Source organism: Photinus pyralis, unplaced genomic scaffold (assembly GCF_008802855.1).
Source record: "Photinus pyralis isolate 1611_PpyrPB1 unplaced genomic scaffold, Ppyr1.3 Ppyr1.4_LG5, whole genome shotgun sequence".
NCBI classification, from domain to species: domain Eukaryota; kingdom Metazoa; phylum Arthropoda; class Insecta; order Coleoptera; family Lampyridae; genus Photinus; species Photinus pyralis.
The window spans coordinates 11,270,773-11,286,875 of NW_022170596.1; the positions used below are offsets into that span (position 1 = coordinate 11,270,773).

Sequence of the window (16,103 nt, forward strand, 5' to 3'; positions counted from 1 at the left end):
CTATCATCGTGGAAATAGGCTACGGGAGTACTAATCCTCAAGAAGAAACCTGGCTTGGTAAGGTAACTTTCTCGACTCCTTTGGATCGACGACTTCCTAAAGCTTCTCTGTTTCCGAGTTTCTTCATTATCTTTCGCTGCTTCGGATTGGTATGCTTTCTTGGTTTCTTTGGACTCCTTTAAACGAAACCAAATCATTCAAATAAATCAGGTTTCTGAGATAAGATCTACCAAATAAAAAGGATGGATGCTACTTAATACATCAGGTCCATCCAATTCTCTCAATTATATTTTTGAACGTAATTCTCTTCGATTTTTCCGACTTTCTGCATTGCTTTGATTCTTTCGGAGTCCTTAGATTCTGAAGCTTCTTCGTTTTTTTATGTATGCTCCGTTCTTACACAATTAATCATAATATAGACAAAAAGATAGTTATATTTATATGTTGTTTATTAAAAACCGGATCAACAGTAAGAGTGTACCGGTACCTAGACCGGTACCTTCATGTTCTCAAATGAAATCTAAGGAATAGCTATGCGTTAGCTTGAGAGGAGCTTATGAAAAATCCTCAACATTATTTTAAAGCAGCCTAAGAAATTATCTTTTATTTTGTGACCAAGGGGAGACCCACGGTCATATGAGCTCTTATTCTGCATGACATCATCGCCAATTGGTACTCAGTAGTCAGTGCTTAATTTCTGCTATGTTCTATGAGAAAAATCTAAAGAAGTAAATCAACAGTCCCCTCACAAAATTGTTTAAGTATTGCAAAGCTATTTTTTTTTATAGTTTGGCCAAAGAGTATACATACGTTATATACTTCTTTGGTTTGGCACATTCTGCTGGTATTATTCAATGCTAGAGTGCCTTGCCACAAGATGGAACCCCTTGTTTATTTTTGGACGATAATTTTGCCTAATATTGTCTTTTATAAAAAAATTTTCATGCCAAAAGGAAACCGGCACAATTTCAACATGTCACCACTAACTTTCCTTCCTCGAATTTCACAAAAAACCTTCGCCTACTGTTATATACACTTAACTATTTACAATATATAGTACAAAAATCAATGATAGAGAAAAATGTTCTTACCACTCCTTGGGGCAATCCAAAGTCGTAGGTTGGCGCAGGAGTGCCAGGTTGGTAAGGGCCTCTAGCATATCTCAAGATGGCTAGTTGTTGCGCCCTCCTGATACCGCATTCGCCTAATCCTCTCAATTGAATCCAGTAAGCGCCCTCAGGTTGATCGGCGTTGATGACAAAATCGTACCGCTCACCTGCAAAAATAAGCGTAGGAAAGTGGGCAAGCTGCGTTACGGAGGGCATACCTGAGAAGGATATGATTGTGTTCACTCGAACAGGATGTACCGGCTCGCCGTCGGTTGCTATTAGCGTTAAGTCGTGTCCTTGAATTGTTAATTGAGCAGGACATACTGATGCAAATGAGTTAATCATTCTGAATCGATATCTTCGACCAGGTGTTATCGTGAATACTTCCAATGGGGTGTTGGTCATGAATCCGGTGTTGGGATCTCTAAATTGACCCTTGCCGTTGATAAGCATACTTTCGGGGTCTTGTCCGACGTTCACTGCGAGACGTCCGGGAAACCGTTCGGCGGCGTCTTCGTGCATCCAGTCGCTCAGAAGCATAACATGCGTTGTTAAATCAAAGTCGTATAAATGACTGTTGGGGTCTTTGGAGGGAGCTTGCCGGATTACGATGCTTCCATAGAGACCGTCGATTTTTTGTAGACCAGTGTGCGCGTGCCAAAAGTGAGTGCCGGCGTTTCCTGCGATCCATTGATATCTGAACGTGTTCCCTTGCTGAATGGGGCACTGTGTTACGAATGGAACACCATCGTAGTATTGACTGCCCCGCTGCCACACGCCGTGCCAATGGATTGTCACTTCCATACCCTCCATGTGATTCTCTACGTCTACGACCACCTTATCACCCTCGCATACTTGTATACTGGGACCGGGGATCATACGATTAGCCGCTAAGACGCCTCGTTCGACACCATCCGCTAGAATACATTGGCAAGTGGACCATACCGTATTGGTCGCGTTCGGCGTGCACACTTGGCAAGCGCTGAAATTAAAAACGAAACAAATATGAGGACCGTAAATGGCACTGTTGAAACAAAAGAAATAAATAGTCTAGAATTGTGCAACTTATGAAATAGTAACTACGAAGGTGGTTGTCCTCTTGAAAGGAATTGCAAGGTCTTCATATACAAGAACCTTGTCAGTATTGTTTAAAATAGGTTGGATAATTTTTTTAAATTCTAAATGACAACAACGTAAATATAACTATCTCTCTTACAAGACTATTTACTTAAACCGAAAGTAACGCAAACAGTTTTGTATACCGCACATAAATGATACGGTTGAAAAGTACAGGTTGCTGCCTCATATTTAAATTATCACTTTCTAGCTCCTTTTCCACAGTAATTTAATGCCCTGTTGAGTAATAAAGGCATAACAAGCTTATATTTAGAGAATAAACCGTTTGCATGGTTCTGCTACCGACGAGAAAGGTACCATTGATTATTGTTTGTATCAAGCGTGATATGTACACTAGAAAAGTGAGTTATTGACTGTGTAAACCTGAAGGTATTCGATTTAACTAGGTCACATGTTTAGTTATAGTCCTTCATGGCTACTTAATTGCGTGCGGGACATGTCAGAAGCAGTAGGAACTGCCTGTAGCAGGAAATTGGATGGGATAGTACCTACTAAAAAAATCTGAGACTAAAACAGAATACCCAAAGTGAAATTTATTCAAAAGTTTTCGGGATTGAATAGATCCTGGAGGTCTATCGGTTGCTTGATTTGATTAGACAAGCAACCTTCCGACTGCACGCTGGGTTAGGTCATGCTCTTTTTATATTTTTTTAAATAACTTGGAGTAAGGATATTTGCCAAGACCCATTTTTCAAAAGAAATATTCAGTAAAATCCGATCAAGGAGGAACCTGAGGTTCGATCGCTCCAGGTCTTGTGTTATTTACTTATCTGAACTGACATTCAGAATGGTTGGGTCCAAGGTGCTCAGATCATCTGCGTATCGATTATCCCAGCTATCATCAGATATCAGAGGATAAGAAGATGTTTATTATCGAACTAAAGAAACATTGGAAAAAGAAATCCCGAATAATCGAGTTTTGTGGACGACAACTTACATACAGGATCTTTGCAGAATTGATTCTTGATCAAGTTGACTGCTGAAGTGTAATTAAATACGAAGCTCAGATTTACGACTGATCCTTGGACTTTTCTTTCAAACAGTTCCAAGATTGGGCTACTAGTTCAAAAGTTACAGCCCTTTGAATTTTCTTTTGAAATTGGTTTCTAGTCTATAACTTTTGATTGAGAAGTCTGATCGAAAAAGTACGAATTGATTTGGATTCTACGCACCCAAATTAATAAGAAAAAAGTGTTTTCCCGAGAAATTTTGGTGCAGTCGATTTTTGGTAAAAAAGGAAGGTTATACACTGCCTTTTTTTGAAGCCCGAAGAAAAAATTCTCAGATCGACCCGGAAAAAAAATTTTCTTTTAGAATGTGGCCTGTAGAATCCATAATTTCAAACAGTTCCAAGATTGGGCTACTAGTTCAAAAGTTACAGCCCTTTGAATTTTCTTTTGAAATTGGTTTCTAGTCCATAACTTTTGATTGAGAAGTCTGATCGAAAAAGTACGAATTGTTTTGGATTCTACGCACCAAAATTAATAAGAAAAAGTGTTTTCCCGAGAAATTTTGATGCAGTCGATTTTTGGTAAAAAAGGAAGGCCTTTTTTGAGGCCCGAAGAAAAAATGGTCTTAGATCGACCCGGAAAAAAATTTTTCTTATAGAATGTGGCCTGTAGATTCCATAATTTCAAACAGTTCCAAGATTGATCCGGATACGGTTGGCGCAAAATATACGGTGCGTGCGTACATGAAGCGTACACCTTTCTAAGATATATAAATTATGTAAATAATAATATTAATACATTTGTTTACCTACCTATATAGTTCCTATAAATTAAAAATGTTACATCTGTATTAAATTACATTAACAATTAGAGCACAGCAGCGAAGTGCGTGTGCTATATGAGTAAAGTGACGACTGAAAATAATTACGATTTCGTTTGATGTTTTGTAATTTTGGTGTTTAAGACGGACTTTCTTGCAAAAAAGCGATCAATATGGTGATGGTTTGATAATTGTCTTAAAAGCTACTGAAGAAGTAGGCTATGATCACAGGAACTCACGCAGAAAGGCCGGAATGAAATACTCTGCTTCAATAGAAACAGGAAAAAATTAAACGTTTTTAAGAAAAGCATCGTAATCGCAAACATAATTTATAACTAATGCAATTATTGCTATGAGCTAGTATTTCAAACACAGATTTGGTTTTACTCATGTTTAGGTCCCTAACACCCAACTAAAACCTAAAGTGTAAAAATCGACAGCTTTAGCTTAGCTCATAAAGGTAACGGTATTTATGAGTAATTCATACTCCCCAGTTAATATTAACGCATAATGACACCAGTAGAATTAACATTAGTTAAACAGGGTAGATATAACAAAAAAATTATTGCAGCGGGAGCACATTTTTCCGAAATAAATCGAGGGGTCACGATGATGGTTCAAAAGTTTACTTTTCTTCCTTAAGGTTTTTCTCAGGAGCCATAACAGGAGAAACGATTAAACTGGCGGCTTCATTTAGGTTTTGAGACCTGTTCTTTCAGACAATTCGCTCCCACGATAATTCGCTCCCAGGACAAATCGCTCTCAGGATAATTTGGTTTATCAAATATTGATAATTTAAATTAATTTTTTTACCAAATTATGGTACCCACACACATAAAGAAAGCAGGTTGTCAGCTTGCCGGTTATTCGGCCCCGACCATGAGCGCTTGTAATCATCGACACGTGCACAGAAGATTCTTGTCAGACAGTTCGAAATATGACAAGGAAATACCGAAAATTAATGCATACAATACTCCTGCAGGAACTTCTGAGCGAATTTGCATAATATTTAAAACATTCAACACCAATCACTCGTTTGGCAATAAGCTTTAAAAATTATTATAAAAACCAACTAACATTCTATTCAAGAATTCTACGGGAGTCGGATTGTCCTGGGAGCAAATTGTCCGGGATTAACTTATCCGGGCGCGAATTGTCTTGGGAGCGAATTGCCCGGGGAGTAAATTGTCAGGGTGCGAATTGTCCGGGTCGAATTGTCTGGGCGCGAATTGTCCGGGTGCGAATTGTCCGCGCACCGTTAAATACATATTTCGGGGGTAAAACTACCATAGGATCTTCTTCTTTTCCTGGGGAGTATTCCTCTCAGTGGTGCTAACTTCTTTCTCAAAAACGTTATTTAACATTTAACTGCTTAAAGGTCTACAATAAATACATATTCCGGTGGGTCTGGGGGGTGAAGATTACATGTGATAGTTGCAGGGAAAGGGGCATTGAATCTTTCTTTCCTGGGGAGTATTCTATACGGAGACAGGAGGTAATTCAATGTCTCTTTCCTTACTAGTATCATAGGATCTTTTTTTTTACCTTTCCCAAAAACGTTTAGACATGGTACTATACTGACTGCTTACAATGAATACATATTCCGAGGGGTCTGGAATACCCCCTCCCCCACCTATTAAACCTATTGAAAATAAAGATCCTATACGATGGTTGTAGGGAAAGGGGCACTGAATCTTCCTGCCCCGGTATAGAACATTGTTCAATGGAACCTGCCTAGGAAAGAAAGACTCAATTTCCCTTTCTCTACAACTACCATAGGATCTTTTTTGGTGGAATAGTCATAGCTTTGACTGTCAAAACGTAATAAATCAATGGGCGAAGGTGTGAAGAGAGCCGTGTAATTTGGGAGTTTAATAAAAAGTGACATTCCATTACGTCTTCCACTCGTACCAACTTGTACGAGTACCTTTTGGGCCACAGCAGCTTTTGGATAATCAAAAAAGTAATGATTTTTTTACGGTCGAATAAAGTGTACATCAAATGGATAACAAGTAAAGAAAAGGCACGTAAACGGGTCATAAAGGAGCTTTTTTGGTGGTATATTATTTAAAAAAGCATTATTAGTTATTCACACACGCTACTTAGCACCATAGTAACACTAGTTCTACTACAGTCCACCACACACGTGTCACAAGAGCGTATTTTCATCCCAAGCACATAGTAATTCTTATACAGCGTGGCAAGTTGACGGCGGAACATAGGGAAATAACATAGGAAAATACATTTTCGGCAATTCCTAAATATGAAAGGCAATTTAGAAGGTTGAAAATATGTCGATGTTGACTTCAAAATAATTATATCGCTTTAATTAAATGAAAGGGCGTCTATTAAAAAGTCTAACAATCAAAAATAATTTTTTGCCACTCAGATCGCATTCGGAAACCAGACTTTTAATCCGGCTCATATTCAATAGCACTGATCCTTGAGCTCGTAGTTATCGATTGGCGAAGGTTTGACATCGCTGTCTATTTCGTTCTCAAGTTAGACGAGGAACAGACGGACAAAACCATCACATAACGGGAATTGTTTTTCTTTCGAAACAAGCAAATGGTTTTCATTGTGTTTTTTGGAAAGCGATGGTGCCTATGTGGACAATTGGCACGGGATAATTAATTCCTGGACAATTTAAGAGCAAAGGAAAACGTCCAGGGAACGAATTCCCAAAACAATATCTTGGTAACCATGGAGGATAAACAAAATTTTAATTGTTCTGAATCTAAACATGCTAATTGTTTAATCGATTTTTGTCACTAACTGAGATTTTCAGGAACCGCATCGGATATTTTGATTTTTGCATACGATATTGAAAATCTGTACATATTACTCGTACCCCGCCAACAAAATTCAATGGAAGACAGGGTAGTGCAGTAAAATCGTTTGATTTGGTTGCTTACGAAATTACTGTGCGAATATTTAGAGACACTTCCCATAGTAGGTGACAATTTAAGAATCCACTTCCCTAGACCTTTGGCCTGTCTCTGTCGTAATTCTTTAATATATAGAGGGTTTATAATCCAGATTTGCCCAAAATAAACAGTACTGAAAATAAATTTTTAGGTGTCTATGCGCGCGCCCCCATATTCACGTTAGCTTGTATGGCAGTGAAATTCACAACTTTTAAATGAGTTCTGAAGGACGCCTAATTTTAGGGCACCAAAATAATTTCCTACAACAAATGAAGATCTGGCAGTGATATTAAATAATTTGAATATTATTGCTTTGACTTCCGTATTTTCGTTCGTGTGCGATGTATGTACGGCGATGACAGCCAGATGTTTATTTCTTTTAAAAAGTTATTTTGGATGCATAATATTAGGCGCCCTTCAGAAAAGATTTTGTGTTTTAAAAGTAGACATAGAGAAAAGCAATACATTTAAATCCCTATGTCTACTTCTTCATGAATATTTTTTATTTTTTATCCCTTTCTTGTTCTGGGCCCTCAACAGGTTTGCGCCCAATTACAGAGTGACCCGCATAATAATATCACTGTATAAGTGTCGAGCAAACCTTAAAGAACTTAATAGCAGGGCCCAATTGTTAAAATTGGTGTTGAGCACGGAGGAGAAAGTGTTTCTGGCGGAGCATTATTTCCCCTTAAAAGGAAACTCGGGGCGTCCCAGGACACCATGAACGCGTTTTTGAGCGAAACTCGGAGCTTTACACTCAGAACTTAGACAACCCTTAAATAAATAAATAAAGTTCAAAAAATGTTTATTTTTCAAACAAATTAAACAGTTACAAGATATTGTTTATTTGGGCGAAACTGTATTTCTCGAGGTATTTCTTTATAATTTAGAAGAAAGGGTTTCAGTATTAAAACATTTAAAGCGACCTTTGAATTATGGATTTACATGCTTGGCTAACTACCCAGTATAATAAAGCTAAATAAGTTCTCCGGAATCGTGGAGTTTTTTTTGAATTTTTTAAGTGGTAATAGATGCTAAAAAAATGGATATTGTATATAATTGATGGGAAATGTGTCAAAAAAAGACGGCAGAATCTGTAGAGTTCTCATTATGACATAAGTGAACTGATTTTGAATACAAAGGAGAACTTGATTAACTAGATTAAAATTGTATAAAAAAATAGGTATGGAATAAGAAGATCAATAATTTGTGCTAAAATAGTATACCTATTATACCTGTAGGTACCACGTCTGAGTTTTGAGTTGAGTTGAGTTTAAATATATCCCAAGGATGCAGTGATAATTTTTCATTTTTCTTGCAGAGAAGGTTCGAGATTACAGTGAACCCCAGAAACATCAAATTTACTTCGATTGCATAGGTAAAACCACCCTTGACTTTGTTTCTTGAGTTTTGGGAATATGCTGTCAGAAAAGATTCGGTTACGTTAAATTCGGTAGTTTTTCTAATACGATTACTTGGTACCAATAAGAAATTAGGATCGATGTTTGCGTTAGGTACGGAGATACACACTTGCTATTGTCTTGACTAAAGTTCTGGACAGTCCTTCAGTAGTTATGAATTGCTAACTGCACTCAAAGACTTGGCGAAGAAGTTATAGTATACTTACGCTCCCAAAACAGTATAGTACTCCAAAGTGAAATGGTAGTAACATATCCTCGGCGGTTCTCCTTCTCGACAAGCTCTGGCGCACTCATCCGGTGCAGACAAATTAGGGTTTCTTCTCAATTCTGCGGTGGCGGACGTCCTATAATCTAAATGCTTCGATCCGCTCGCTTTTGGCAACTGCGATCTTGTCGGATTAAATCGGACATTATTTACGTTATCCTTTAGCGCCAGACTAGGATGGGTCTGTACCAGACCGTGCATCGACGAAAAAAAATCTGCATTGTCCGCAATTTCCGCCGTATTCACCGTGTCCTGCTGCCACCATGACGCCGACGTGGACTGATCTGAAACTAAAAAGCGATGTTAGTGCGAAATTCGCATGCAAATCGGTGAGATATTTTCGTAGGAATTGAACTCTGGCCTAGTTGATGTCATATGAAAGTTGCACTTTTGGGGAAGTTATGATATTTCCCGGTTCTCTTAATAAAAATTTCACTTTTTGAAAAGATTGCATTTTAATTGCGCATTCATTTATCGGCAACACACTCATTTCTTTTAAGCTGGGAATTTAAGCTGTTACGCAACAATTAAGCATTGTATTCTGGTAGTAAACACACAAGCCAAATTACCTACACCTTTTAAACAAAAGCGCATTACAAATTAAATTTGCGTAAACGCTCAACAATGGCCGGCTTACAAAATAAGAACTCCAAATACAGATATGTATGTACTTCATTAAATTATGTTTCATTCACCTGGACAGGTGGGCATGCAATATCGACAGGTTTGCAGAACGTAACGATATGTGTAAAAACATTGAATTTTATACGTAATTTATAAGGAACCCATCAAAATTCCGTAAAGCTTGTAATCAGAATCTAAATATTTGCTCTACATACCGTGAGTTTATAATTAATTCAGTAATACGATCGTATTATAAGAGCAAATTTTCACTTTCACATTTTGAGGTTTTACCGTTACGCTCAATTTGCTGTTACACTTTATGAATCATGCCGACAATTATTTGTATCGGAACTATTTGCATCTAATCCTTATGTAAGAATGACTCGGTGATAAAAAGGGAAAGAAATGTTTATTGTTCCTATAAGTTTATTCATTACATAAAGATCAAGGAGAACGACCTGCCCGCGGAATGGGTGATAGTTTTGTGCAACGTATATAGCTATAGGGTGTATGGGGTTGAACGGAACGCTTGGGCTTACCATGAGATGTACCCATTGTCGGTGATGAGTAAACCAAATTTGTGTCTTCTGACATTAATTGGTATTCTTTCACTCTTTCAAGTCGCCCTAAAAACTGAAAGTAGGATTGTAAAGTACCAAAATAAACCAGAAAATACTAGAGAATACCCGATATTTGTACAAAAAAGGTACCAAAACAAAATATGCTGCAAGAATTTGAATGAACCTACATAAGCTGTGTATATTCCATTTTTTACTGAACCTTTTTATCTCTCATTTACCCTTAATTCATTCAGGAGAAACAGTAAAACTGTAGTCTTGCAAAGAAATATGTTAATTTGGAATATGCGCGTAAAACTTTAAGGATAGGCATTTTTAATATTATGCATTTGATACAATTTTAACTGAAGAAACGAAAACGCTTGGGTAAATAATTAAAAATTTAAATATCCTAAAAACGGCGTTAAATTCGACTAGCCTTCCGTTAACGTTACTGTCAAAACTCAATTAACATCCTACGTTAAAGTGTAATACAAAAAACATGTATAATTGAAGCAGAATCTCATAAACATAAAATGTATATTAATTCTAGAATGTTTTCGCTTTTATTACACGCGTTTATGATTTAACTAAATTCATCACATTAAACAATTTTCTTTATCTTTTTCACTTAACTTTATTATTGCAAATATTTACAGAGATTAAGTGATTTCTCTTCCATTAAATTAATTACAGACGAGCGTACAACAGCTTGGGCGTTTTCTAAGATTTCTTCTTTGACGTGAAAATATGCGGCGTGTGGAGAGAAACATGTCTCTTTCCGAAATTATGTTAAGGTATTAATTATGGTGAAAAGAATTTTAATTTTCCACGCGATTGGTTTCGCCATAGAGCGTGAGGCGATTATAATTAGCGATTTTTCTTTTCCTGATGACAGAGTATGGTAGTAATCATTTTCTGGTAGCGTTACTAATATTCTAATTGGCTATTCCCCATTTATGTTAGCATTTTGGCAGTTTGCCATATAGTTTATGGATATCTCCGTCTGTGGTCATCGTCTACTGGTGTTGAGTTTTCTATAAGCAGTTATATTCTTGATGGCGGAGTGGGGATAGCAAATTTTGCTATAATTTAATTCGTTACAGAGCGATTAACATAACACGTTCACTTTATGTAAAACCGCAGCTGAGAATTATTTACCGAAACCTACTGTGAACTTAAATTATTTACGAATAGTCCTAATTATCCTTTAGAAATTACCAAAAATCATCCAAACCAAGTTTAGCACTTTGCTCCATTTTGGCAGAAACAATTTGTTACAATTGTCCAACAAATAAAGGAAATTAACAACAACAAAGAGTATTCTATTGCTACAAAAATCACATTTCAATATTAACAAATAGGTACTTACTCTTTGAAGAGATTTACGAACGCAATTGACGGTAATACGATAGGTCGACAGTGAGTCTTTCTAGCTAAGAACATAACAATTCAATGATTAGAACCCAACGAGCTTTTTTTACAGTTTCACTTACAAAATTGCTAGGAAAATTCACTATCAAAATATCTCTTTTCTCCTTCCTTCGCGTTTTTTGCAGTTTTTTCGCAATAAGATAAAATCTGTAGTCAACATTTTGATCTCTAACGTATTGGGTTTACTTTGAAAAGCAGATTCAAAGAACAACAAGCTCGCATTTGAAAAGCAAAAGCATCGCCCAGTCAATTTGAGGTTCCTTACCTATCAATTTTGGGTATCATCAACACGTTGAAATATTAATAAACCTCCCTGCCCTGCTCCATTGCCCTTGTTCAAGAAACCTGCGTTACTAAATCAAGGATGTTGGGGACACAAAAGGAACCGTTTTCTGACAAGTACCTACTAATCTGGAGATTAGCGAACCCACGTTCGTAACTTCCCGAAGCCAGACTGCGATTGATATCAGTCTGGCATTGTACTGAATTTTGACGATGGAAATGGCCCTTAGTGCAAGAAAAGTAACTTGCTTATGCATAACATACTTGCAAGTAGCAATTAGCAACACCCTTGAGCTCGCATGGATCAAAGGGCATTGAGAATGCCGACGAGTTAGTCTGACTGGTCTCAAAACAAGAATTTTATGGTCCAGAGAAGGCTCTTCCACTTACATTTGCAATTGAAAACAATTTAATAACTCAAGACACCCATCCTAGCAGAGGGCTAGGTAGAACATGATGTTAGATTGCCTCCATGCGGGAAAAGCCTTCAAAGGACCATTCCATAGCCTGGCGCGTTTGCGATGGCTTGAGTTACGTTGAGTAGTCGAACGACTCGAGCCAGGGGGGTAGTATAAAAGGTCGCAATTTGAGGCTTAGAGCCCCGTCCACACTTCTATCGTAATCCAGAATCCCGTTCCAGTTCCACTCGTCATTTGCAAGTACGTACCTTCCTCCTACACTCCGCTCTGGAGATATGAGGGATTATACCCCAATACGATAAGGGGTTAAGGACTGTGGTAGGTAGAAATTATTTCCTTTCGTTGAGACCTTTCATTAGAATACCATGAAGGATAAAACCAGTCCCCTTCTCTTCATTTTGAAAAGGGGCTGGAGACAAGGGCAGTGTAGTAAACAGTTCCTTTCGTTGATACTTTTGATTAAAATTAAAATATCAGTTTTTAGCCCCCCTCCTCCAATTACAAAAAGGTAAAGAATTATAACCGATCCTGATAATAGGTCGTGGAGGAAAGCGTATAAGTTAATTCCTTTTCACCTCATATTTTACTAAGGGGTAAGAGAGAAGGACGGTAGTTGACAGAAAACTGTTCCCTTCGTTGAGCCCTTTAATTAGAGTACCATAAAAGATGAAACCAATTTCTACCCCTTCCCCTTCCACGTTACCCACTGATCTCGAAAAGGAATCGCAGAGGACACTTATAGTTTGTAGAAACCAATTACTTTCGATCCCCCCCCTCCCCAATTTTCAAAAGTGTTTTATGGAGATAACAAAATTGAAAGGCACGCCTTCAATGTATAGGCCGGCTATTGCAACAAATTTCAGGTCTCTAAGACAATTCTCATTCAAATAGTGCAAAACCGTAACAGTGGGCCCGGATGGACGGACGGACGTATGGATCAACCAACTAAAATGGCAAACAAAATTATGTTCTTAGGAATAACTATTCAGGAGCGATTATCTCTAAATTTTAAAGCTTTGAAAGATATATGTATATTAAGCAGTATATAATATCTAAAAAACAACTCGATTTTGGACATTCCGCTACAGTTTACAGAATGTAATCACAAATTCAAAAAGAACAAAAAACACAATAAATAAATGGCAAATGAAATGGGATCTATCCAATAAGGTAGACAAACTCATAAGTCATAAATAGACTTAAATGTAATATAATATATAGTTATTCGGACAAAGTTGAAAAAAGTGAAGAATCTGCCAAAGAAATTGAAAATGCCGACCATTTAGTTTTTCATTCTGAAGAATTCAAAATTTTCTGAGATTTCAGAAATTTATTAGACTCAAAATTAATAACAGAATTAACAAAAATCAAATTTTTGAAAACAAAATTATTAGCAGTCTATTTGGCGAGTATTACAGCAAAATTCAGAGAACACAATGACGTCAGATATTAAATAAAAACGAAAGATACTAATGCAGGGACCTTAACGAGGTTAGGGATGGGCATCGAAGTCGAGGTAACCCTTAAACAATAACTTAAGGGCAAAAAAAACGCTATAGATAGGGTCAAAATTGAATAAAAAAGAAATAGGAAAAATAAGAAAAAGTATAAAAATAGGGGATGTGCTGGATTGCATGAGAACCTATAAGAATAATAATATCTTAATAGAATAATAAACTTAGTAATCCACTGAAGAATATCAGGTTTTAGTAGAAGTAAATGCTTTTAGAAGGTTAAGGGTAGAATTTCGAATTTACAAGTAGTAGCCAAACTGCGAATATAATATTGCCACATCTTAACTACATTTTTTTTACAAATTTTGTTTAAAAGATACGTTGTAACAATAATTTGCTTATGGTCTGTCGTAATCATAAGTTGACTCAAAAGTTTTTTACTTGTCAACTAAGGATTAGCCTTTTTTTGCATACATTACATGCTCGAACGGATTTTAGACATTCAATTGCTTAATTCGATTAGTAATAAGTACTTGGCATAATTTGGCTGTAGTTCAATTGGCGATATCTGATCTTTGATCTCCTACAACTTCTTTCGTAATCATTCTTCCGTTACTTTCATTTGTTACTCTATGCATAGTTCATGAGGTAGCCTAAAATATGTTTGGCGAAACATTTCCACAATAGAAACGTATGTGACATCCGTGTAACTACGTACAGCCGAAGAAACCACCAGTATAGTTAGTGTGTGTGGAAACTGGAACAAAATCATCAACACGATTTCGCCCTACTGCCCTTGAATGAAAGAAGTAAAACCGCAAAAAAATGAACGCTTGATATCAATATACTCACTGTCTTCTAACGTTATGTAAGAAAGTAAAACCAGAACATTTCTTTATCTTATGTAACCTTTTTCTCAATTAACCCGATTCCGAATAACAATTAGCTACCTATGCAATTTTATAAAATGTGGATATCTAGGTGACAATCATCGTGTATTAGCAAGACATCGTCATTATTAACGGTAGGTAGCCTTAAGTTGATGCAACTTCTTCAGTTTCTGTAATCTTATAGATAGAAAGTTTATATTCCAGAAATGAACAGCGAAAAATGTTGGCAATCGAGGGAAATTTGCATTGATGATGAACTATTAATACGTACGTAATAAGATATCATTTACTTCAGCCCAAAGCTAAAAAGATCTCTTATTACCCATCGATATACCAACGTCCATCGACTTATAACCGACTCCCATCCGCCAAGGTCGCTGCTACTACAACTTAATCTGTATTCAAAAACCATAAAACCTAATCGTATGTCAGTCAGTAATAGAATATTAAAATATTATTAACGAGTGCCCGTTTAAAAACGACTATTTGGCGGTATTCCCAAACACCTCCTCAATCGCCAAGTGCTAATTCGACGTAATTGATCATAGTTTATAGTAATGATTAGGATGTGCATTACTCTTTATACTGGCTGGCGTAACAAATCAAGTTACAAACAATGTCGACATGAAATAACTTGGAATAATTAGGTGTGAATTTCTGCTGTGGCTATTATTATAGAAAACGTTAATTACACGATACAGCACCTGTTTATACTAGAGAAATAATATATAAATTATATTGTATTGTTATTACCAATTTATAGAACGATCATTTAGTTTATAACAGGTTTTCTAATCTCTTCGTACATTTGTTCAAAAATCAAGCTTTGTGGAAAATTGAATGTGACCTCTCATCTGATTTGATCTCCGTTCCTTTAGGAGTTACAAAATCGGCAACTTTTTTGTTAAATCACGCAATTTTTAGCGCTTTTACATTTAACTTTCATTCATTGTCCAATATCTCTCGCATTACTATATAGTTATTTAAATTTATTCGCTGTTACTATTGTTTACAGTACCTATGCGAATTCTAATGTGCGTTTAATTCTTCTACGATTACAGATAACCGCACGTATACTTTTCTCATGAATTATTCTCATCCAGTTTGCCCATTCGTAGGCAGGTACTTTCTTTTTCTTTGTCAAATTTTTGACATTACCCCTAGAACACATTTGGCTTATACGTACATCCATTATTATTATTTTAGTTTTTTCTGTTAATTTACTGTCTTACCTTAAGAGTATATTTTAGAACCAAGGGTTGGACACGACCGACGCTAAATGAGAGGTGGACGCCCAAATGGACAAAAAAAACATAGTACCAAGAGGCATGCATGCAAAAAGTTCCAACTTTTTTCCTAATATCCCGACCATTCGGTGCTTAACCATTCTGTTGGAGTGTGCTTGCAAATTCTTGACTTTTTTGGCCGAATGTCAAGTCCAGGACATTTGATCCATCATGTCTCGATCTGCTATTCGGTTGAAATATTTGATAGAGGGACCACGTCCTCCCAAAATCATAAGCAGCTGATTCGCACATGATATACTACTACTTTTCTACATTAATTGCTGGACGCGCCGTGATCCACACGAGCCACACTGACACTTCTTAATAATAATCGGTGCTCAGAAGAAATTTTGGTAGAATCGGGGATGAACCGTCGTTTCATACATTTCTGGAAAATTGTGCTCAAGACAGATGCCTTCTAGCTCTTCATCCTCGAACTGGCACTGATTACACAAGAATTTTAGCTTCATATGAAAATTGCTCTGAATTCTGTAGGTAGAGTGTAAAGCCGTTTAACGATTTCACTAC

At 36.8% G+C, this 16,103-nt stretch overlaps 1 protein-coding gene across 1 annotated transcript in view; it reads right to left on the reverse strand.

Annotated features, from left to right (window-relative positions):
* Nucleotides 1-16,103, reverse strand: part of LOC116170162 (laccase-5-like) — a 40,220-nt gene that overhangs the window by 1,304 nt on the left and 22,813 nt on the right. Inside the window, exons 2-4 of the mRNA XM_031486380.1 lie at nt 8,571-8,919; nt 1,328-2,091; nt 1,092-1,276 (exon numbers count right to left, since the gene is read on the reverse strand). Coding sequence (XP_031342240.1) covers nt 1,092-1,276; nt 1,328-2,091; nt 8,571-8,830 — 1,209 coding nt within the window. The 5' untranslated portion in view covers nt 8,831-8,919. The remainder of the gene's footprint in view (nt 1-1,091; nt 1,277-1,327; nt 2,092-8,570; nt 8,920-16,103) is intronic.